Genomic DNA, 26,484 nt, shown 5'->3' with positions numbered 1-26,484 from the left:
ATGCCTTTTTTTTACTTAAAAAGCAAGATTAATGAAAAGCATAAAAAAAGACTATATCATTTGGGGAGTCTTTTCTTTTCTGCAAATTAGAGAACAATTTTTACAACCATTGCAAAAGATCTTAATTTAATTTGGGATCATCTAGTAAACACACCTCATGCTCAATTTCCCTCTATTCTTTTGTAGAATCAGTGCTCAAATGGATTTTAATTTACACACGAGGGTTTTCGGAGGAAAATCCTAAATACATTGATCCAAAGCGTCATTTTATGTGGTGTTGTAAAATTGATTTAATGCAGCTTCTTAACATTGGCTTGCCTCAGTTGTGTCTGACAGTCCTCGGGTTAATGGTGTGAAAACAGGGACCCTGCTTTCCCCAACCTGTCAAGTGGTAATTGGCCAACAGTTTCCTGAAATTGCAATCTGCCACAGGGACTGCAAACACCTCTTAAATTGTGTACAAAATAATTGTTGGGGAATGAACAAGGAGAGCATGCGGTAAACATGAATCCATTCATTCAAATTTTAATATCAACATATGCGAAACTGACACTCTTCTCCCTTTAAATGATTGCTGCTTTCAAAAACAGTGTATTGAGAGACCAAATGTATTGATTGCATTTGAAATAGTTTGGGCTCAAAAATAAGAAGAAGACTTAAATAATTAAAACTTAGCAGTCAGTCAAGGTTGCCCCAGTGTTGAGTGAAAAGGGAGAACACTATTGGAACTAAGAGTATGAATTTGTTTTCCAGTCCAGAAAACTATAAGTGACCCTCAATCAATACCGAACCACTAAAATGCAATTGGGCTCTGAATTTTAAGGAAGCCATTTTTCTTCGGGCCTTCTGCAGTTAACTCAGGGGTTGGATTTAATAGGTTTAAACTGTGGGGGGTTTTTTTGGTTTTTTTTTTGGTCCATAGCAAGCTCAGTTGATATTTCCTGTTCATATGCTAATCCTTGACATACCTTCTGTTTGTATTCTTAGGTTTTAAGAATAGCTTTGCAAAAGCAACACACCTGTTAAATCCAGATTATTAAAGCCCTTTGGATTGTCAGTCTCCATGTACCGAACACAACCATCATGCAAAATAACATCTATTTGTAAAGAGGACTTTCTTCAAAGACCACTCAAAAATATAGAGTACTCCGATCAAACGTCTGACTGTACTGAATAAAGCTTTTGTGACAGGTGATTCCAAACTTTAAAAAGGCTGTGTATTTCTTATTCTGATAGAACGTAATTAACGTCAACTATGTGTTCTTGTCTTTTGCAGGTTTTGTCTCTGTACACATGAGAGAGACCCAGAAAGGAAGACAGTGGCAGAAACAAAAAGATGAGACCATTTAATGATGGTAACCTCTAAGGAGAAAAGCACAAGCCAACCTGAGGCAGTGGAATCTCATAAGCTTCACCACAAGTTCACTGCAGGCAAACCTCAATGAAAGAAACTCAGTGTAAGGGCAGATTCTCCACATTTTTCTGATTGGTACATGGGGACAATACCATCCATCAATGAGGAGGAGACAAATAAAAGGATTGTTTCTGGCCCGGAGAACAGTTGAACGTCCAGCTGATTTTCCAACAATATCGTCTCAGCTGCACTGAAACCACAACGGTATCACCCCTCCTCATTTTTTTGGCCCTGCACATGACTCTCAGAGAAGCACCAATGGCCTGCAGCTTAGGCATGGTGATGAGTGCCTTGTTTTGGTCTGTAGCCATTGTATATTTGACTCACATTGGCAGAGTCAATGGAGACTGCTGGTTAATTGAGGGTGAAAAGGGCTTTGTATGGCTTGCGATTTGTAGCCAAAACCAACCACCTTATGAGGCCATCCCACAGCATATCAACAGCACCATTGTGGACCTTCGTCTGAATGAAAACAAAATCAAGAGTATCCATTATTCTGCCCTTAGTCGCTTTGCCAACTTGACCTACCTGAACCTGACAAAGAATGAAATCTCCTACATAGAGGACGGGGCCTTTTCAGCTCAGTTTAACTTACAAGTCCTTCAAATGGGCTTCAACAAGTTGCGGAACCTGACAGAGGGGATCCTCAGGGGTTTAGGAAAGCTGCAGTACCTCTACCTCCAGGCAAACCTGATTGAGACTGTGACACCCAATGCCTTTTGGGAATGCCCCAACATTGAGAACATCGACCTCTCCATGAACCGGATTCAGCAGTTAGATGGGTCCACGTTCACCAGTTTGTCTAAACTGACAACCTGTGAGCTGTACACCAACCCTTTCAACTGCTCGTGTGAACTACTTGGTTTTGTCAAATGGCTCTCAGTTTTCCCCAACAGGACAAATGAGCGGATGGTCTGCGACTCCCCACCTGGCGTCTCTGGCTATAGTTTATTGAGCCAGAATCCAAACAACCCAACATATCGAAATGCCCTTCATATGCTCACCACTGTGTGTACAGATGACTATGTGACACCATTTATTCCTATGCCCACTGAGCCTACAACGCCCCCACCGGACTCGACACTCTGTGGGCTGGAAGATTGTCCCTCAGGCACAGAACCAGAAGACATTACCATCAGTACAACCTACAACGACGTGGAAGTAAACCCTTTCATGAAACTAAAGCAAGTATCCAATACAGCTGCCACCATCACAGTTCAGATTCCTTACCCCTACAAGAAGATGTACATCCTGGTTCTGTACAACAACAGCTTTTTCACAGATATTCAAAACCTGAAGGATATAAAAGAGGACATTGAAATAAAAAACCTTAAACCCCACACTAACTACACTTACTGTGTCGCTTCGATACGAAATTCTCTTAGACACAACCACACTTGTCTGACAATCACTACTGGCCCTTGGAATGGAAAAGATAGAGCTGTAAACAATGCAACTGCTACTCACTACATTATGACAATTTTGGGCTGCCTCTTTAGCATGGTCATTTTTCTGGGTGTGGTCTACTATTGCTTGCGAAGAAAGCGACAACAAGATGAGAAGCACAAAAAAGCAGGTAGCCTGAAGAAAAATATAATAGAACTCAAATATGGACAAGAACTGGAGGGAGGGACTATATCGCGAATGTCGCAGAAGCAGTTGTTGGCCGGTGAGAGCATGGCACGTATGCCATACCTGCCATCTGCAGCTGAAATGGAGCAGTACAAATTTCAAGAGATAAGCGATACTCCTAAAATGATGAAAGGGAATTACATGGAGGTGCGCAGCGTGGATCACCATGAACGCAGGGAGTGTGACATGGGGATGGCTGGGAATAGCCAGGGGTCAGTGGCAGAGATTTCCACCATTGCAAAAGAGGTGGATAAAGTCAATCAGATAATTAACAACTGTATAGATGCTCTGAAGTCTGAATCCACCTCTTTTCAAGGGAAATCTGGAGCAGTGTCCACTGCAGAGCCCCAGCTCGTTCTGATATCAGAACACCCGCAGAGTAAATCTGGCCTTCTGTCCCCAGTGTATAAGGACAGCTATCACCACTCTCTGCAAAGGCATCGGACCTCTGATGCCTCGCCAAAGAGGCCCAGCACTGCCACAGGAGGGCCCATGCGAAGCCCCAGGCCTTATCGCTCTGAATCCAAGTACATAGAGAAAACCTCCCCAACAGGAGAGACCATCCTCACTGTAACACCAGCTGCCGCCATCCTGAGGGCCGAGGCAGAGAAGATCCGTCAGTACAGTGACCACCGGCACTCATATCCCGATGCTCAGATAGAGGAGCTTGAAGGACCTGACAGCCACAAGTCCTCCATGTTGGAGCCTCTCACTCACTCCCGCTCCAGAGACTTAGCGTATTCCCAGCTGTCATCTCAGTATCACAATCTAAGCTACTCCTCCAGTCCTGAATACTACTGCAAACCCTCACACAGCATCTGGGAGAGATTCAAACTCCACCGGAAGCGGCACAAAGATGAGGAATACATGGCAGCGGGCCACGCACTGCGTAAGAAAGTCCAGTTTGCAAAGGATGAGGACCTGCATGATATTTTAGACTACTGGAAAGGCGTATCATCCCAACAGAAATCATAACCTCTCTAGGTGTTTTTAAAATGGACCATACATTGCAGAAATGACACAAGAACCTCATCTGACAATTAAATCAATGGATACTTCCATATTATAATCAACTACTCACTCACGTGTATCACATTCTCTTTTGACTATGAGGAAAATGGGGTAAAGAGTCTTTAAATTTGTCATATTATGTAAAGCATTCATCGGGAAAACTTTTATCTATTAAAGAGAAAATATATTGCAAATTAATAATATATATGTTACAATGGATTATAGGTTTTTGGGTATCGCATGGCCAAGTCCTGTGACAGTGGATTTGCTGTTGTGTAATATGAAACTACTATATGAAGATATGTCTACTGAAGCCTCAATTTTTTTTTTTTGAGGAATTATCTGGACCCTTCATTCAAAAAGAACTTTTGTTTTCTTCCCTCCCTGCATATATTTAATTCAACAACACTATGTACAGATATGGGTATCTATATTTGCAATGTTTGCTGTGTAAATGGATAAGTATTAGTGGATGAATCAGGTTTATCAAAAGGAGCGCTGTTCATTTAGAATAACTTGTTGCTGAAGAACGGCCACTTTATTTGTCATTTTAACCGTCACCGCCTGCTTTTTTATTCTCTTCTTTTTTAAAAAGCTTTTACATGCATTTAAAACATACAGACAACTTCAGTTTTTATGTCCCCTTTATCACACAACGCAGTACTCACTGGATGGAATCTGACAGATTTCATGCAGGAAAGATGCAGTATATTACATGCTGTAATAAAAGTCTCAATCATCAGTTTCACAAACCATCATTTGTATCTTTAGTACCAAAGTAGAAAAAGCTGAAATGTTTACAATATTTCTGCACGGTCTGGGAATCGTACAAACATACAGCAGTAGGTCCATGCTGACTTTCTTTCCTTTTTTTATTGTATCGGTTACTAAGTGAAAACATTGGGGAACAATAATATCCACATACAGGATATAGTATTGAAAGCCTACTATTAATCACTAACATTTAAAAGGGAAGGCAGCTGTACTTTGTCACCGCTTGTTAAGGTAAAGACAGCTGCTCATCCCTGCAGGAGAGCCCGATGGATGAATGTAACAGATACATATTCTGATCTGTCTATGGCAGCTTTTATGTACGGAAATATTTATTTAATGCTATTAACTGTGTTTTGTTTTTTTCCTTTGCTTCAATATTTCTTCCAGTGTATTATATTGCATAATGTCTGACCCGATAAATGCAGGAAAGTAGTTTGTTGTTCGGATGGGCCTTGTTGCTTGCTGAGAGGTTTCATTTGATTTTTTAACTGCTAGGCTGTTGAATCTTTTTGTATATTATGAAAGCTACGTACCAGACGAATATCAACGTGCTAGAGTAAAATTTGAGAATGTGAAACTGAATCCTCTGACTTACTGGCTGTGAATTTGTATATCATGAAATTTTTTGAGTAATTATTAACGCTTTTTCTTTGTAAGATGTTGGTATAACTTGTTCCAGACGGGCTCATGATGACTCATTGCATATTCACGAATGAGAAATAAGTTTGTATTTCAACTCTCCCACTCATTTGAAGAATTGTAATAATGTAGGTCCAGATGTATCATCAATAAGCAGAAAAACAGCTCTTTGAGGTTACTCAGTTCAGTCTCACGTCAGTAATTTCTGGGTCTGCAGAGAAATTTAAAAAGTCTCAACTTCTAATATTATAAATATTCCTGAATTGTAACTTCACAATTTTAGAAAGCAAAGCTAACTTTTTCCCTAAGCCACAGCAGGTTTCTTTAAATTTTCCTCTTCTGCTCTCATTAATCAAGTTTCCATTCTAATTTAGTGAAAATAACCAAATTCACAGAAAAAAAAAACAGCAAAAGAAAATGCTATTTAACGTGTGCATTTATCCATGACTTTGGTGCAATTATTTGGTCCCAACAACAGGTGGTGGCACAAATTCTGCAGACAGGTGCCATTAAACCAGAAGTGCCAAACATATGGCACACCAAAGGGTCCAATCCAGCTCATTGGATGACTTTGTATACCTAATATTGGTGCAAATGTAAGGGTTGACATCTCTTACTGATATACAGTGAGTGAGTGAACTCTGGCGGATTGAGCACGAAAACTAACATACTACGAGTGACAACAACATTCAGCAAGCCCATTGAGCCCAGAGCGAGCCTAAGGAATAGCTTGGTACAGCTCTTAAAAAAGCTTGAAGGTGTGCAAAGCTTTTGCAAAACATAAACAGGGCGAGTGGTTTTTCAAACAAGCGAAATGTCACTTAGCCTGTTCGTTGATGCACGGAGCAGTTTGACATCTTCATTGGAAAACACTGAAACAATCTGATGGTTGCTCACTGACGCATCACGTCCAGTGAGAAAGGATTGTAAGTGGTGTAATGTTTCAGGAGAAAGTTCAACAGTGAGAAACCTAATTCAGGTAAAATGTCGCCTCAGAGCACCCTTACCATACCACATCTCTAAACACAGAACCGTATTTAAATATACTGTACATTGTGCAGAATATTGTCAATCAACATCTTCAGGACAAAAGAAACTCTATCAGACTTCTATCTTAAAACAACATTGCTAGGGCACTGCCAAAACTGTAGATTTGTTAATGGTTTGTTAGGCAGGGGAACAGTTAACCTGCCCTCTAGTAACTGCCACATAAGTTTGGTGTGATGATGCCAGAATTACTAAACAGGAGTGGAAATATATGGACAATGCATATGTGATGACAGTGAGTAGTAGGCTGACTGAGTGGGGAAAAACTGAGACATACTGTTGAAATGGAAACATTATCAGAATGTACTTGTTCTTCTTTAAGCTGAAAGAAATGGAACAATTTGGAGGTGTTGTTATTTATAGGTTATTATGCAATGGATTTACTGGTCCAGCCCACTTGAGATCAAATTGGGCTGTATGTGGCCCATGAACTAAGATGAATTAGACACCCCTGCATTAAACCATTGCATAAGAGAAGAGGGCGCAACACGATGACGTGATTAAAAAAGCATTTGCGGCATTCCCCCTCAGGTTCTTTTTAATGTCCATATTGAGGATGCATTTAAAAACAAGTGGACAGAAACAAAGTGGTTCTTAATAAATTCAAACAAAACCAATTTGCACTTTGTTATGATTAATGGAGCCACAATTCTGATTTAACTTTGCCAAGAAAACACAACCAGTATGTCTAGGTGTCAGATGATAATCCATTTTTTTTGTAGCTCACATTTTTCAGAATTGAGCAAACCATTCTTGTAAATTTAGTTTCTTGTTGTATTTTTCCAAATAAATTTAGTTTTGGTCAAATAGCATATTTTGCATGCTTAAAAAGCTGCAACAACAGCCTTTTGCATGGAAAAAAATATGAATCGCTTTGATGTGAATAAAAAGCAGGACAGACTTACTCTATGAACTGTGTTGATGTGACGATCAGAATTTGCAATCTGAGAGCAGAACCTGAGGGACCGAATTTATATGGTTACATTTTTTTCATCAACTCTTTTTTGTCCCATTAGACACTGAGTATATAAGTATTACTGCAGGCATTGGTTAGCCCATTTCTATCATTTTTGTGTCATAATGCTGCGTCCACTTCATGTAAGTGTGTTATGACGCTGATATTATTCATTGATGTGAAATGAAGCATTCATGAGCCTGATGTGAATGTGTTATGTAAGCACCTTATAAAGTGTTAACTTGGTTGTCTGACTTAATATTTCAACCGCCTTAAGATTTTGGGATATGTGTACAAGTGTAAATTTCCTTTTGTTTCATTTCAATGTTGATACTGTTGGCAAGTCTCCATTTGTTGTTATTTTTATAAAAGCATTTCAGTATCTTCTGAGAGCTGTCAGGTTTCTAGTTTATTTAGCTATTTAGCAACATGTTTTTATACTGCATATTGTAGCACTTCTGTGTCTAATAAGAGTGTTGATAAAAACCTTTAGAAAGATCAACAGTTGTTGTTCAAGTGCATCAAAACAAACAAGAGCACAAAAATGTGTTTTTTTTATTTTATTTCTTAATACTATGTTATCTGCTTTCAGACAAAGTACTGTGAAATAAAGTTAAGGGTGCACATACAGAATACACCAGCATCTTTATTATGACTTCTGGCCAGAATCACCTTTAAGGCTAACGGCCATTGACCATGGATCTGGCTGCGTCGCCTTCAGGCTCTGTCGCAGCTGCCGGACACAATGTGCTGCCATCTAGCTGGAGCATGAATGTTCATCGGCTCCAGGACATGAACATCTTGCGCTCATCAGTTTTCTAAACTCTGCTATCTGTGAGCCAGGTCTATGCTTGCCCTACTAAAAGTGGATTTCTGAGGCAAATACTAATATTGATTATTGTTTAAAGAAAAAAACAATAATATATCAATTGATAATATTTTTTCACAATTATGCAATTATGAGACAGATCCATGAGAACGGTGATTTTTTTTTTTTTAAAATTTTGACTAAGATACAAGCTAAGCAAGGCAATCTTTATCGGACAAATCGTTTTGTCAGCGCTCTGTGGTGGACAAACTATGAAACTACTCATTCCAAATTAAGTCAAACCTTGTCTGTCATTTCTGTACTGCATGCCTGTTTTTTTTTTGTTTTGTATTTAAACATATTAACTTGTAGAATACAGGGCGTGCTTGACACAAAGACTGACGACTTGCAGGGAACTCACGCTTTACACACAATACGTGATGACTGGGGATTTAATCATTTATAAATGTTGATCCATTTATCAATTCAATAATCAATGATCAATGATACTGCTGATGTAAAGTGAAAACATCACTATATATCATCATCTTTAAGATACATCTTTGTTTTGACATTCCTATGACGTATCTTTTTATTTTTTTTGCCCATTTTCATCTAATTGCACCACTCCTAAGCATTCAAATAGTGCTGGTGCCCTGGCAACAGGCAGAAAATGACAAGCAACCAAGTTGAGAAAAATAAGGATATTTACTGATATCGCCTGATACCAGTTGTAGGCCCCTGAACTGAACTGACCTGAAAGTGTATCATGACAGACTTTGTTACATCAGCATATTGTATCGTTGCCCAAATAATCGATATAATAACATATTGTAATCAAACTTGCCATTTACACTCCTAGTGATGACGTGATTTTTTACTCCCGCTCCTTTGCACCGTGGACACTACAGGAAGCAGGAAGTAAAGAGGAGCACTATTTAAGAACAATTAAGAATAAGAATTAAGAATTAAGAATTTAATAGACTTTCTGTTGAAGCACTATTTTCAATTTGCAAAAAAGGCAACACTCAGTCGCAGACATTTTGACACCATCACAGCATACCTCTGGATGCTGCAGACTGTTTCTATTTGTCAGTCGCTCAGCACTGCGTCTCATCTTTTGTTGCTCTGATTGGTTGTAGGTCTAAACTGCTGCATCCAGAGACATTTTGATCAGTGGTTGTTGATAGATCGAAAATGCTATTACAGCAATGCTGAGCTACAAACACAGTCTTTTAATGGAGAACTGAATTGAGCTGAATTCACAACATAGCATAGCTGTTAATTTAAAGATTTTTCTCTGTTTCTGTTTTCATATAAGAGAACAAGTATGAAATTTGAGCCAAAGAACAACTAGAACATGACAGAGCTGCATCCAGTGAACATAGAGCATGAGTTGGCACTATACACATCATGTAGGTATTTTGTATGATTTCTATTCAAATATAATGAATCAAACCCCTCCATTATTTCATGAGAAACGTATGCTTTAACACAGTTAAGCAAAACATGCCCAGACCTGCACTGCCATTTTTCCCCATAAATGCACAAATTTATGCAGTAAGGTGCCTCACAATCCAATCAAATCATCTACACTACACATCGACCCTTTGACTTAAATATGAACCTGTTCTAGAGTAATTAGACCCTGCTCTCTGCTGCACACATTAACAGTGTGACTCTGCTGAGAGATTTTTTTTACCCTATACATTTGTAATTTTATGGCTCATCATGTCATCACATGCTATAAAGGGCCTGGAAGCATGAGTTTGAACACAAATCAGGTAAACTGGTGATGGCGCACCAATATAGACCTCCCCAAAAATCACATAATCTCCATTCATATATGTTTTGCCTGTCAGCCTCATTTTTATTTTAATATAAACTCTTCAACCAGCAGACATGTTTCCATTACTACCTCGTCCTATTTTAATGTGATTAGGGTAATAATGACCGTACTAAACAACTGGATTAAGACCTCATTCTCACAAAACTACCTAGTATTTTTTGAACCCATGTTGTTTTGGGAAGTATTTTTCTTTCTAAGACAGCATGGTGAAGTTTGCTTTTGATATTTCCTGTGATAAAATCTTTGACAGTACATTATTATCAGGTATTGAAAACATTAACACAAAATGTAAGGTGTGAATATCATGCTTTCAAATCAAAGTGTCTGTCCTTGCCATTTTACACCAATCACGCAGGGAGAAAAGGAGCACAAATACCCTTTTCTCCACTCAGAATAGCCTCAATAGACCATGACACAATGTAGCAGCATGTAGCAGGGGCTCAGCCATTGTCATGAATTCACAGTTGCGACTATGGCAGAAGGTAAAAGGTTTCTTTTGAAAGCTTTTTCTGTGTCCTTATACCACCTTTGACTAAAAGCAAAAGTTCAGGCCCCTTCACAGCGTCAAAATCACAATATTAAAGATTCTATGTGTTTCTCCGTCCTGTTTCTGCTTTCTGGAAGCATAATAGGAGTAGTAAACATCTGCAGGGATTGCTGATTAGTCGAACCAAGTAAACAAGCCAAGGTGCACATCCAGGCTGCATCCAAAATCACAGGAGCAGGTCAAGGCCATGTTTTTTAAGTTGTTTGGAAGTCCAACTGTCTCACTTACTTCACATACATTTTCTGTCCTCAACAAACTTCAGCCAATTCTAATTCTCCCGAAAAAGAACAACAGTTCACGACCTGAAGCTAAAAGCAGTCTCTCCTTTCTAAAATGCAATGAACTTCTACAACAAAGCAATAACCATATTGCTTTACTTTGCTTCACTCACCTCAGCCATCGATGGTGTGTTTACAGTGCTGTTTTTGCTGCCTTTCTATTGCAATTTGCTTGTTCGTCTTGCCTGGAGGGAAATGAAGGGGAGAGACTGTGGAAGGCGTCAACTTTGATTTGTTGTTACTCACATCACTGAACAACAGAGGTTAGCATTAAGGCAGAAATTACACACAGACTCAACTCGTAACTTCTCACTTAATCTCTGTATGACAGGAGCAGAGCTGGATGGACCTCTAGGAGAGGAAAGTTTTACAGCTATACAGAACTTGTTATTTGCCAGTTTATGATTATAATTCAACTATTGATAATGATGAGCTTAAACAAAATGCAGAAATGCCATTCACTGTTATGGCATTTCCTTTCTCGATCAAGTTAAAAGTGTCATGTCAGTTTTTCTATGGAAACCAATGACTTGTGCATTAGTGCACTGAATGGAATGAATAAAGTTCTGTTGACATTTCTTTATGTTAACAATCTGACAATGTCTCATATTATAGATGCAAAAAATTTCCATTGTGCAACTCAGTCAGTGACGATCAAGTGTCCGAGCTCTACATTTCCTGCTGACTGTCACAGCAGTGTTCTTTAATTTAACAAGGCAAGATATGCAGCTCTGTGAGGCTGGGCACAACAGTACTTTGAACTTAATGCTAACATCAACAGTAGTTTAGTGTATGAGCATTCTTACATTTGTCAGTTAGCAGTAAGTGTTAAGGCCCCCCAAAGTTGAAATTTGATTTATCAGTCACCAATCCTTTAGTCAACTTAGATTCTTTAAGTTGAGCTGTCCATTGTTTCCCACAGAATGACAGTGTATGTGTGGTGGTAGCTGATGACAAGGGGGACTTTTTAAATTATTGTCATATTATCATATGTATGTTTTTGCAGGTCCACAAATGCAGCACAGCAGGCAAAGTTTCCGTGACTTATTTTTTCCTCCACAGCAGTGTGTCTCATGCAGGGTGAATAACTGATCTGTAGATTCCTTCACAGCTAATCAGATCACACCAAGGGATAAGAGGAGCTGTTTGTGAAGGTATGTAAGTGAAAGCAAAGTTTTAGACCCAGCACAAAGAACAAGTGTGCTTTAAATAAGCCAAAAAAATATAGATTAAAATAGCACTCCTGATTAGCAGTCCAGCTCCAAAAATCTATTGGTGGCAGCAGATGATTTATTTGTGTCAGGCTGCCACAAATAAATGAATGTGTGGGAAACCCTGCTGTGGTTTTCTGGTGGGTGCCTCACTCCTCACACTGCTCTCTGTTAGAGGCAGCTGCGGACCCAGAGTCAGGGTGAGTATGAATGGGACGGAGGGGGCTGCCCTGAGAAAGAGAGGCTTTGCACAGTCAGGCACTGAGATAACATTATTTTCTGCCTGCTGCTTGCAAGTGGCGAATTTACAGCTCACAGCAATTTAATACGATACAGTCTCTAGCCTTTGATATCTGGTGTTGAAAAAAAAGTACACACATTGCACATTTCCAGTCTGTTGTCAGCCTAGTTAGCATGCATTAGCTCAGAGGGCTAACTTGGATTGTTTACATTATAATATGAATGTTGCTGTCATTGTGAACATCCCACCAAACCTTATTACAATTGTAGAATTCTGCATGCAAAAAAAAGGAATGAATAGTCCAATACTCCTGTTGAAAAGCAAAATCAGATTTGAGTGACATAATTCTGAGTTGGGTACAGCATAGAAAATGGTCTACTTTGTAGAAGGGTCAGCAGAGATGCCTTTGACCTTTGAATCCCTCCAAACTTCTAAGACAAGACCTGACTTGTAGTCCCAAAGCATAACCAATGCTTGCCACCTGGTTGGGCAGCACTGCTGTCTCTGTAAACAGCAACTCAGTCAACACACAACATGAATTATGAATCATGAGCCTTACAGGGTGCCTTGTTATGAAGTTTCAGCTCCTCTGACCACACCCAGCTGATGTAGGACTGTGTTGAGTATAATTTCTTGAATGGAAGCTTAAGATGATTCATAAATGTGCAACATTATCTGCTCTCCATCAAATAACCTACTGAGAGTTTATGTAGTAGGGAATAAAGAATGAGAGAACCAGTGAGTAATTTCAGACACGGCACATGTACTCCAACATGTCACAGTTGAGAAAACAGGGCGCAGTATGCTGATCACAGAACTGGGGGTTTACCCAAAGGGTTTATGCTGATCCCCGACTAACAAATAGTTTTAGGGGCACCAGCATAACAGCTAGATAATAATGAGAAAAAAAAAAGATCAACCTAATCCCCAAACGCATTCGTTGATGTTGTTTCTGGTTTTCTTCCCCAGAAGAGCAACATTGTGAAAAGACAAATAATCATGTCCATAGCTGGGGTGGAGTACAAGCCACAAAAAAAAATCCTTTCATTTCATGACATTTTCCAAAACCTTTCTTCCCTGTAAGAAAGATTGCTTTTTGCACATAAACACCCTGCCTGTCATCCTTTCAGTGAAGTTTAGCAAAGGAGACCCTCTATCCCTGGACGTGGCACACACAGTGCATTAATCAGCTGTCAGCAGAGCGTGACTAAAGCACCGAGTTTAAAGTATTTGAGGGGAGGAAACACCAAAAGTTTCTCTGCGCTTGTCAAGTTCAATGTCTAATTGGACAGAGGTGATCATCTGTGAAGAACAGAGGATCTACAGTGGGCTATAAAATGAGATCTGCACAGAGATCAAAGCTCAAATAGCTGGTGTAATTAACAGATCGAACTCACATAAAGCCACTTTGGAGGGTGATCAAATGAGATAATAGCATTTTCAGCACTGACTGTGACCTGCATGGACTCAGGGGGAAATGCCCCGTATTCATATACTCGTGTTTCAAATTCAAATAGACTTTGAAAATTAATAACATATGATGATTACGTTTTCACATGTGGCTCAGTGTGTGATGTAATGTACTTCTGTAGCGTATATCCCCCAAGAAAGAACATTGTGAATGAATCTTTCATGTGTCTACCAAGGGGCATTGAAGCCTGTGATCTATGAGTGGTTTCATGTTGATGGGCTGAAATTCCTCATTCTTGTTAAAGGAGATTTATGCTGATGGATGATTCCGATGTGCCAGGCAAACCCAGGACCTGCTCATTAATACGCCGCACAGCAGCTCAAGACGAGAAATCCAGCGATCGCCCAGCAGAACCAAGTGAATGATCCTTCAAATGAGCGCTGTGCACAGGCAGGTCACAGGGACCACCAGTCAACACAACTGGAGGAGAGAAGAGGAACCGCTGAGCACAATACATGTTGGAGCAGGAGAGACCGAACGGCTCATTATGATATGAAAGTGAGAGCGAATCAAAGAGTCTTCACACACTAGAAAATATAAGATGTGTGCCCACATGGGTCACATGACTTTTGTTCCTGGAACTTTTGCTTCTGGCGATAATAATGAGCCTGCCTGTCTCTTCCCCACATCTTTGGTCCTCTTCTGTTTTTTTTCCCTGCCAAACAAAGACTGCTCTGATCACAGTGAAGTACAAACGAGAAGAGGCTGAGCAAAAAGGGAAAAAAAATCAATGGTTCCATTCTTTTGGAAGATAAAAAGCTTTTAGGCTTTAATTATTTCCTCCTTGTAGCTTTATGAATTTGCTTACCACTCAATTCAGAGGTGAGGACTCCCTTGAACACACTTTCAATAGGCTGGATCAGTTCATTTCCTTTCACCACATTTAAAAGGCGCATGTTAATTATTGGCCCGTATTAAAGGCTGGGAGTCTACTTGGCCATAAACTTATAATTACATAGAAAAAATAAAGAGAGCTTTTGAAACTCAATGTGGCTCAAACGAAGGCCATTTGCTTTTTTTTTTGCTTTAAAAACATGGAATTGATTAGTAACTAATTTGTTAAAATGAACATTTTCACAAAACATTAGTTCAAGGAAAATTACACCTAAATCTAGAATTCCAGTGTGTCATAACCATGGCCCCAGAAAGTTCAGTCAATATTTATAAACATGAGCTATTGGCTTTTTGCCGGATATCAGGCAGACAACAATCTGTCAACTCGTTACACTCCATCTCCATCTTCAGTCTGACATCGCATTCACTCATAATGCATTCACTCTAACTCATTTTCCATAGGGGAGGGGGATTCGATTTTCCCTTACCAATCACTAGAGACCAATGTATTTGCCTAGATCCAATGTCATTTTTTTGCTGGGGTGTTAAGAGTGAAGCAAAGTAATAGCAAATTAGATTGTCGGGCGATATTGAGAAGACATGTCCCCTTTGTCCCTGTGAAACAAGAGTGTGTTGCGATACTCATCTCCTGCCTGTGCAGGACACTAGAGAAAAACGTGTTTTTAAAAGTCTCCGTGTTAAGTTCTCAGCATTAGATATCTGCTGAATTTCACTTTATTTTTATTTTTTATATAACAAAAGAAAAGGGGTCTTTTAATGTGAAGAATTTGAATGGAACTGAAATGTGTTAGTTACCAATTCAGCAGGACTTTCTTAGTCAGTTTTCCTACTGCAGGGAGGAAAGTAAAAGCAGAAACAGCCACAATGAGATGTCAGATAAAGAGCTGCAAACAACAGGCTCTAACTGCACCTCTGCAAACAGCTCACTTCTAACAGGTAAACTTCTTTTACCTGTTGGAAGTGCAAAAAACATGGGGACTTATGGATTTAAATGTTATTGACTCAAGACAAGTCATATTCAGTCAAAGAAAAACATTGGTAATTTTTATTTAAAAAAACAACTTCTTGTCATATTTTCTGAAACTGTCATTAGATAATCTGAGAACAAAATCATATTCTTCCGCCTACTTTATTGCCCTCATAGTGCTTCTAACGGCATTACCCAGTCCCTTTTATTGGGAAATATGGCAATCCCTGTGAATTCTGCACAGCCTTGCAATTTTGTCCAATCACCACAACTCTGACTCCTCCTCACCTGACGGTGAAGCTGTCTCTCTCTTATCCGTGTCAGCTTTCTGTAATGTAGCCTATTCTTCATGTCGATCCCTCTCTTTATAATCAGATCAGTCTCTTTAATTTTTGTCTGCCTCACTGTTTCTTAATCTTCCTCACTGCTTTTTAATTTATATGACAAATAAAACTTTGCACTAGTTTAGATTTTTTTTAATGTTTCTTTTATTTTATACCAACATTGGCTCTGAAAGTACATCATATCATGATGTGATTCTATGTAACTTTACAAAAATACAAACTCTTACGATTAAAAAAAAAGCCCAAAAATATCACAACTTGCTTTTAGAAAAGCTGCTGGAAATCAGGCATTTCAGGCCACAACAAACACAAAAACAGACTATGTTTATGACTATGACTAATTATCTGGTCTGACAGGTGTCATGTCAATCACTGATTATGAACTGCGGTCAAACTGTCCAACTAGGCAGTGCTGATCAAATACGAATCAAGATTCTATAACTGCACATCCTATTTCTCACCTCAAATGTTTTCAGAACATATTTTAGTTAACTGCAGCTGTAAAATGAAAGTTTGTGACCTGCCACCATGCTGGTTACAGTCAAATTGAAACAAAACACTGTCTAGTCAAGTCAATTTTATATATAAAGCCCATTATCACAAAACAGTTTGCCTCGGAGGGCTTTACAGCATACGACATTCCTCTGTCCTTAGACCCTCACATTGCCTAAGGAAAAATTACAACAGTGATAGGTATAAAATTACTAAATGCACTCTATGATAGTATGTGATGTGACGCTCAAATATTGTGTGTGTCCCACAATATGCGTCCCATGAGTATATTGATAGTGGAGACATGACGCTTACCGTCTAGAGTAAAAATTCTCATATTACAATACACTAAAATCTGTTTCTGAAAACACAAACTGAGGTCAGAAAAAGGCAATACAGTAACAGAATCTTGATTCATATATGATTTGCCTAGTTTGACAGTTTGACCGCAGTTCATGAGTAGTGAATGACATGATTGACGGCTGTGTTAGAGACTTTTCAGCTATGATTGGTTGTTTTCTGTGCACCATGGTAGTTTCTAGCAAATGCTACTAGAAGCAGTGAGAGGAGAAGATGATTTTTTTTTTTCAATGATTATCAGTCTCATGTAATACTGTGTAAATATAGTGACAGTTTCAGCAAATATCACAAAAAATATTCCCCAACTGTGGCTTTAAAGCTTACTGGCAATTCAGTAAACTAGCAAGTGTAGATATTGTGTTTGTACTGGTCTATGTATAAATAATGACTGAATGAAACCATAGGCCATTTTTATAACAGACAATTTGACATTTTACATTTCAGTTTAGCTTCAGGGTCCTGGTACCATGCATGCTGACTCACTGTTACACATCTTATTGGAAAACTTGAATAGAACACTGCTACGTATCTTATTGTCAGTTGTTACCCCTTTGCTTTTCCTGAGATAATAGGTCAAAGGGTCTGCTGTGAAAAAGGACTCAATTAATGAATAAACTATTTTATATTCTCCAGTATAAAAGAATGCAAAAATTCTTATCAAAGACCCATACAACTTTATGCAAAAATGCATCAAAGATTTTGATGAAACCCAATGAGGGAACATTTCACTGAGGGACTAAATCATTTTGTTTCAGGGCCATGTGTGCAGAGCTGCAGCTTCCATGCATTTTCATCATGAGCAACAATCCACTAGGTTGAGTGAATTGACGTCCTGCTGCTTCGCCATGTGGTGAATGTCAGATCCTGAGCAATGATGTCACAAAATGAGATTTCTTTCTGTCACACTTTGTTGGTACTTTTGTCTCAGCTGGGAATTCACCATAGCTATGTCCTCCGTGTGATGCCTTTTAATCTCAAAACGTTGCAATCACAGTGACTTTTTTTCCCCTTTCCTAGGGAATGTGTTTCTGATTGCTGAGGCACTTGTTATTTCCTGGATGAGGCTCTGATGCATACTACAGTCCTCTAATCTGTCCAGCAATCATAAAGTCTGTGGAAGCTGTCACTGATTGCCCTGATAGGGACTTTATTTCAGAAGATGCCTAAGAAATGAAATGAGTCACTCACTGTCAATGAAAGGCGCTTATAACCACTATCAATGTGATGTCCAACAACATCTCATGTATTTAAAAGGAAAAATCACATATCTACATGAGTGCTGTTGAAGACAGATGGAAATAAAAGCACAAGGTAACACTTTACAATAAGGGTACATTAATTACCATCAGTAAATGTTGTAATAACTATTAATTTAACTGCCATGTCAACTAATCATTAATTAATGGTGTTCATGTTCATTAAGGTGTAAATTCATACATTATTCAATAGTATATAAACAGACTATTAGCTGTTACAATAATAACAAGTTCACTTTAATTAACATTAATTAATGGAGTAATAACCATTAACTAACAGTTAACTATTGTGTCAAATGATCACTTCCTAATAGTATTCATGTAAATTAAGGTGGTAATTCATACATTACCAAATAGTTTATTTAAACAGCCATAACAACGACACATTAATTAACATCCATTAATGTAGTACCAGCCATTATTTGACAGTTAACTGAGTGGTCTATTCTAATTGATATTTTACCTGACAGAATGACCTACTCCACATTTAATTACATTTATACAGCAGGTAGTTTATTCTAAAATAATTTTTTTATCTAACAGAATGACTATTAGGAAGTGGTCCCTTCACACATTAGTTAACTTTTAGTTAATGGTTATTACTTCAAAAATGATTGTTAATTAACGTGAACTTATATACTATTAAATAATGTATGAATTAACATTTATATTAACATGAGCACCATCAGTTGCTGACTTGTGATAACTGTGTTAGTTAATGGTTATTACAGCATTTACTAATGCTAATTAGTACTGAGCTGAAGTTTTTGTTGGAAGTATTTACATGTTAACCTTTATAATCTGTTCTGAATTTTTTTTTATCATTATCAATTCTAAAATTTGGAGCTTTTGGCATGAGAAATAACTTTGTGGTGCAGAAGAGAATGCAATCAGTCAGAGGCTTCATGATTTTTAAATAGCTAAGATTGCAATCCATTAAGAAGTGGCGTTTCTCATCATACGCTAAAAGCATTTTAAGAATTCTCTGAATACTTGACGCTTTGGTGCATTATTTTCTCCCTTTAGTGAGAAACAATTCTCTATTATCCCAATTCTACTCACTGTTTAATCACACAGAAAAGGAAGGAAGCGCCATGATTTTCATTAGCAGGGGCTCTCACACTGCTGCATATTTTGCACAAACACTAACTACTCCTGTTTATCCTTCTTTCTTTCTTAACGTATGAATCCGAGCATTAATCAGAGTGCGATGGCAACAAAAACAGAGACATTAGGAAGTGAAGGAGCTGATGAACATGAATGGAACATCTGCACAGAATCAAAATGAGAGAGACTTACTATTTGTATCAAGTATGATGCAACTGTTTGTATTGATATTAATACATTTTCATTCACTCATTAATGTTCCATGCCCACAGGTTAAATGGGGGTTAACAGCTATCTCAGCATCCATGGGCTGAAGGCCCAGAAACACTCTGGACAAGTTTCAAGCCCATCAGAAGGTTGGACAATTACAGAAACACAAAGTAACCCTAATTCACATTCGGGGAAGGGGGGGATAAAGCGATCCAAAACTCAAAGCTAATGTCAGCCAGAGAAATAAAATAGGGAAACAAATAACCTCTTCTACTTTCTAGCCCACTACAGAGCCTGCTTGCTCGGACCATACCCATCTACTTATATATATGTGTGTGTGTGTGTGTGTGTGTGTGTGTGTGTGTGTGTGTGTGTGTGTGTGTAACCTAAATAGCCTACAGACATGAACAGATTGTAATACAATGAGCCCTTGAACAACAATAGGGGAGCAAGATGCCAAGACTTAAAGTAGTCATATGTGTCTTTTTGTTGAAAATTTGTGATTGTTTTGCATAATTTCAGTATTGTGTTGCTTCTCAAGTCATTTGTATCTCTCTGTGCTCATTTTATGCATCTTGGTAGTTGTTTTGTATCTCTCAGTGGACATTTTGTGGCCATTTTGTGTCACTTTGTGGTTGTTTTACATTTCTGTGCTTAGTTTACATCTTGTCGTGGTTGTTATGCACATCTTGGTAGTTTTTGTTTGTTTGTTTGTTTGTTTGTTTGTTTGTTTTTGCATCCGCTTATAGTTTCTTTACATCTCAGCGGTGTTTACATCTCTTTGTGGTTGTTTTATATGTCTTTGTATGCAAATACTGTATATGCAAACTGCACTTACACTGAGCCAAATATTCCAACACATAAAATGAGCAAACATTCAAATTTTACTGTAGTTATAACATTTAAGACTTTGCACTTTGTATATTTGCATGTTTGGTCTACAGAATGTGCTTTGTCACTGCATCAGAAACTGGTTTGAAGGATAAAGTGTGAAAAAAAAAACAAGTGATAATTTGGACTGAACCTCCTCCTCTGCATTCTACTTAACAACAACACTCTTGCTGAATAGAGAATTAGATGCATCAGAGCAGGGAATGGTGTGTTAGTATGCATTGTGGCTGAAATTAAGCTTGTTCTTCATTTTACACCCTTGGCATGCAGAGAAATCTGAATTCTACGGAAATAGCTTTTGTAGGTGGCTGTGCATGAATTCATTACTTCTAATAAAAGCGTTAAAAGACATTTTGTTCAGGTTTTACGTGCTCTAGGATTCTATCTGATGAGTTAAAAAATGGTGCTAATGTGAAATTAAAGCAGAAAAATGTAAGGATTATTAAGGACTTTTACCTTTTCACCCTTTTTTGGATTGGTACAAAAGTTTAACAGAATAAGAATTTGTTTTATTGTGTCTATCTCAGTGTGAGCCAGGGTGTTTGTATGTTCTCAGCGTGTCTGCATGTTTATCCTGCGGGTGTTGTGGTTCCCTCCCACAGTCCAAAGACATGCAGGTCAGGTGAAATAAACTCTAAATTGCCTGTAGGTGTGAATGTGAGTGTGAATGTGTTTGTCTGTCTGTATGTATTAGCCCTGCGATAGACTGGCGACCTCTCCAGCAGTATACCTTGCTTCTCACGCAATGCATGCTGGGATAGACTCCAGCCCCCCATGATCCTCAGTCAAATACATTGGTATGGAGCGTGAGAGCCATCTAAAATATATGAAAATGTGTGAGCTACAGTAAGTGCATTGTGAAGATTTCACACTGATATATTCATAAGATTTGCCATTTTATATTCATTTGTTCCCTTACCACAGAAAAAGTACTGTTAGCTTCAGTCTCAATACTGATTTTGTTTTTTTAAGGTTGAAAATGAGAACGAGCTCAACTACCATACAAAGTATCGTCTAATTGTATAATTAAAAAGACAGTGACAAAGTGGTGCCAGTTCAAAACAAGTATAGCTCAAAGAGGTTCAAGAGAGATTTAAAAGCCAAAAAGGGGAAATATGTATAAATAATGCACTTAGTATGTTGTGAAAAACCTTTTAAATTTCACACCTCATGGATCCAGAAAGTAATAAGTTAATCAACAATCTCTCATCCAGTATATCTATCAGCTTGGTTTGGGCAGTATTGCAGTGTAACGGTTTACCAATATTTATCATATTTAGAAATCCCAAAGACATTTTTTTCAATACTGTCATAAAAACAGGCATTCCTCTTTCTATTAAACTCACTGTATGTAGTGAACAGCACATACCACCAGAGCTAAGTCTCCAGTCTCTACTCATGGAGCAGGCAACTGAGCTGAAAGACACCGTGACAGTGGTGGATGGATAAGTTACAGGGCTGTAAACAGCCGGCGGCCAACACAGCAAAAAGAGAGAGCGCGGGGAATAACAGCATGTTTTTTACATTTTACTTGGTGAATTAAAGATTTATTTCAACCTAACTGGAGCTGGTGATTACTGGAATAGTAGACTTACTAACTAAATTACTAGCAAGAGTAACCAAGACGTTTTGGGGGAATTTTATTTCGTTTCTGTTGTGTTTGATTGAAGTGTGTTTTATGAGTTAACGAGGCAATTAAGTCTGCTCAGTCTTCTGTGACCGAGAGGCTGACCTATGAGGAAAATAGGTGTCAGAATATTAGTCTCTTAACATTTTGTGGGGTTTTATTGCGTAGCCTGTTATTAGTCTGAAATTCAAATGTAAGTAGCACATTCGCCATCAGGCAGGAGAGGTTAGCGCCGCACACTTTAACCATCATATACTGTTTACACCAGTGAAATTTCATGAAGGTATGAGGGTATCTGCCTCCCATGGCTTTACAAGTCAGATGACAATAAACCAGGTCGTGAACCTCTGCAGCTTTGTTTGGAGTCCGAGAATGGCTAAAGAGCAACAACAAATTAATCATGGCCATATTTTAGTTAATTTGCTTGTATGAGATGAATTCATGACTTCTCTATGCAATCTATGCACAAAAAAGTAGTGTATATGCAAAGAAACAGAACAAAAAGTCCAACTCCAACAAAATTTAGGCTGCTTGAGTGAAGTTATATTTCGCTCTGTCAAACCAGAATTACACTGCAGATCTAATGGTTACATTTTGTGCAGCAACCATCAAATAAATAACCACAGATCACCCCGAGTTTAGTTACCCATCCCACATGATGTTTTGAATAATTGTTCTACAGTTTTTTCTGCACATCAACAGGTGTGTTGATGATTTAAAACTGTTCACACAGCTCGATAACAATAAATAAAAAATGGTGAATCACTTGAAGCTTCTCACTCTGCTTATAACTCTCTTGGGAGTGTCCATTCTTGCCAGTTTTCCACTCAGGGGCCCAATCCTGAACACTGGGTAACCAGGGTAACAGCTGCATACATCATATTTTTTTAATGAGGTTTTCTTAATATGGCCTGGAGCTCAATATTTTTAATTACTATAGCCTAAAGGTAGATGTCTGGTTGTGACTTTGTGATTAAATAGGGTGTTGAATATGATAAGCTATGATTGCCACAGCGTCTCATGCACCCATTTATAATAATGTTTTTTTTCTGATCCCACCATCCCATTTCTAATCCCCTTTGATCAAGGGAGCCTGGCCACTATGCGCTTCGTCAAACTGTGTAATGGCAGCAACAGAAAGTTCACTCTGATGCTTGGCGACTGATCCCAAACCACCCAAACTCCTCACCAGATTCGCAAACTTTCTGTTGCTGCTGTTACACGGGTTAGACTCAGTGCAGCCACTGGTCATCTGCCTGCTGTAACCCATGATGTTGAAGTTTACTACAGAGGGGAGTCAGGCAGAGTAGCACTGGGTGTGCTAAGAAGGCTCTATGTACACACACTTGTCTCATGCACACAATTAACCAAAATGTCACAATAATTTGATTTAATTAAGGCAACAAACTATATCTCTTGAGCAGGGACTAGTAAAACGTGGCCTGGATGTATTTATTTTTTCTTTCTATCGCCACTGCCGGGCTCTGTAGCTTTGTGTCTTTGTTTGTCTATGTGTTTTTGTTTGGGAACATTCTCCACAATTTACTAGAAAAAGAGCTACTCTACACAGGAAGGTTCACTATGTGTAAAAAATCATGAGCACAAGGTCATTGATGGGAGTGCTTGCGGAGTTACTGAATGCTGTAAAAATAGTGTCAATGTTTAAAGTCCTGATGGCATTTATCGTGGCGTCTTAGAGCTAAACACAGAGCTATGTTTAGCTGTTTTGTTTGGGGAGAAGTGGAACATTTATTAATATTATAATTATAGTTTACATTAACTCAACTGCAATATAATATAATACTGTTAGTAGCAGCAGTCTCAGAAACGTTTCTTGGGACTGCTTGATGCTAACGAGTCAGCGGCTCTTCAAAATCTCTGTAAACATTTGCAGCAGGATCACTGCCTCACTGCCTTTTTCATCAAAGACATTTTGGCAAGTCACAGTGGGAAAAGAACAAGTGTAAATAACAAAATTAATGCTGACCTCCATTTAGCCGCTCTGGTTTTCGGGTCCTGATAGTGTGAATGCTGGCTCTCTGCCTGGGTTGGATCGTCAGTCTGCAAGATGAACAATTATGGGTTAGTGTTATCTGGCTCTTTGATAACAAGTTGAAGGCACAACTCGTCCAAACGGTTCCAAGGAGAAGTTGACAACAACTCCCAAAGATATTCTTTTAAATATCATTGTGTTTTCTGTAATGTCGATGTTATTTACACCCCAGGGCCACCATACAAAATGCACTAGTATTGCAATTCCACATATAATACTGACAATGATCCAAAATATACCTTTCTAGACATTTCCATACACTAACTAATGGCATTAATCATGGCTCAATTCCATGTACGTGCTCTAGTTCCAATTTCCAGTAATTGTGCGTGCTGGCTCAAGGGCATGGAAGACTGGAGCACTGAAATGTAACAGATCCATTGTTAATATTATTAGTTACACCTGTGCTTTTCTTGTTTCAGCTATTTAAGAAAGGGCTGGTTGTGAGAAAAGTATCAAACAAGGTCAGTTGATGACAAACATCGCTCCTTTCAGCATTTATGTCACATAAAAAAGTAAGTTAGAATAACAATGTAAACACAAGTCAATGTCATCAGTGCCAAGATAGCGCAGGATGTGATTAAGACAATTAGATCCACCTGTTCTCTGCTGTCCCCTGTGTCCCTAATGTTCCCCAACTACACTCAGAGACTGTTTTGCCATTAGCCTACTAACTGAACAGGAGACTACTCTCTTTTTAAAAAAACAAAAACAAAAAAAAAAGTCTAGATATGTGTTTGTTCAGTCCAAGTGATTGATCCCAGTCCTCTATTCTTTTTCAGACTAATCCACTATAGATGGGATCTGAGTGACTGGGTCAGTTATCCAGCCGTAGTGGGATATTTTCACTGAGAGCATTCCAGTATTACTTTATTGTAAAACAGTGCAGACAGTATAGTGTGCCCAGCTGGTTGATCTTAATTTGCGTACTGCTCAAAAACAGCTGGACAGAGCCAGACGACAGGTCGGGGAGAGCAGCAGAGAGGAACCAAGTGGAAAAAAATCTGTTCTGTTTGGTTAATTTTTGCCCTGAATAACTGTTGGCCTTTCCATAAACACCACTATCCAAAACCGTCACTTGTCATGAAATGTACTGAGCTTATTTAAGCTATGATTTGGATAATCAATAAGCTTTCCCTCGAGCACTACCCTTAGGATCGATTACTTGAGCACATAATGTCGTGCTGCAATGATTAAGCAATTCATTGATTAGTCCACAGAAAGTATACCAAACAATTCTGATAAGTGATCACTCATTTATGTCAGTGGTTCGCAAACTTTTTTCTGTGATGTACCCCCTTTTATTCAGCCAAGTACCCCCGTACCAGCGCAAAACATTTTTGGAAGAAAAAAAAGAGGGGGTATAACACAGCACTGCACAATCAGTGTCTGATTTATTAAACAACATTGTAACTGAAAAACACTTTCAAATTTGGGGTTTGCAACACGTGGATGTAAATCCCATTAAAACATAATCCTCTGCATACTGATGGTATTTCGTCAGTTCTGGTTTCACCTTCTTTGTCACTTGTCTCTCCGTGTTTTCAGCAGCATTGCTGCTACGCTTCAACCACGACTCCATTGTTTGTGTCTTGGCATTTAACAGGTTGGGTCAAACTGTCCTGTTTTGAATCGGGGGGTTTTTAAGGATATTGAAATTGAATATTGAGTATAACTTATGTATGAACATAAGTACGTATGAACTTAGATTTATGTTTTACTGAACTTTATATAATATAATTATTTTTTAGGAGTTATTCATGACTGCTATTTTTTGAAAAATATTTTTTTTTTAAATCTCACCTACCCCCTGGAGTACTCCACTAACCCCCATTTTAGAAACAGGGATTTAAGTCATCATTCAAGCAAAAATGACAAACATATACTGGTTCAAGCTTTTACTATTTCAGTGTTTTCTGTTTTCTTCTGTTTTATATAGTATAAAATGGAACACATTTGAGTTTTATTCTTTTGTCAGAACAAAAACTACTAGCCACTAGCATGGATCAGAGTTTTTGCACTAAACCCAACCAATATGAAAACCACTCCACTCTGCCATGCATATGTGTTAATCAATGTCCTAAACCCGACCCACAAACCTGCAAACCAGAGCTGAGAGTTTCTGGTCATGACAGTTAGCTAATAACAACCTGCTGACTATTGGTTATTATGTCATTTACAATAAATATCACAATATAAAAAGTGTGATTTCTATTCAAAAAGCACAAACGTAGAAAGACCGCCAGTACTCACATATGATTTAAATGGTTATGCTTTAAGCATGACCTCAAGCACACTGTTGGTATCCTGTGGCATGTGTTTACATGAGCACAGCTGTCTTAATACCAGCTTTAACAAGTACGCCAAATTAAATTTAGATAGTTAAAAACAATATAATTTTACAGCAATTATCAATAAAGCAATCTGAAAGTGTCCGATTCGTTA

At 38.4% G+C, this 26,484-nt stretch overlaps 1 protein-coding gene and 1 long non-coding RNA gene across 2 annotated transcripts in view; one reads left to right on the top strand and one right to left on the bottom strand.

Moving 5' to 3' along the window:
* Positions 1-8,105, top strand: part of elfn1a (extracellular leucine-rich repeat and fibronectin type III domain containing 1a) — a 92,587-nt gene extending 84,482 nt beyond the window's left edge. The window contains exon 3 of the mRNA XM_088069242.1: positions 1,277-8,105. Within this exon, the coding sequence (XP_087925368.1) occupies positions 1,652-4,021 (2,370 nt within the window). The 5' untranslated portion in view covers positions 1,277-1,651 and the 3' untranslated portion in view covers positions 4,022-8,105. The remainder of the gene's footprint in view (positions 1-1,276) is intronic.
* LOC148186448 (uncharacterized) overlaps positions 1-26,484 on the bottom strand; it is a 173,171-nt gene that overhangs the window by 86,235 nt on the left and 60,452 nt on the right. Inside the window, exon 2 of the long non-coding RNA XR_015774836.1 lies at positions 23,974-24,047. This is a non-coding gene — a long non-coding RNA (uncharacterized LOC148186448). The remainder of the gene's footprint in view (positions 1-23,973; positions 24,048-26,484) is intronic.

This window comes from Plectropomus leopardus, chromosome 18 (assembly GCF_026936395.1).
Source record: "Plectropomus leopardus strain MGB_pleo_1.0 chromosome 18, ASM2693639v1, whole genome shotgun sequence".
Taxonomy (NCBI): domain Eukaryota; kingdom Metazoa; phylum Chordata; class Actinopteri; order Perciformes; family Serranidae; genus Plectropomus; species Plectropomus leopardus.
Note: the sequence above shows the minus strand (reverse complement) of the source record. Positions and strands in the feature narration are given on the sequence as shown.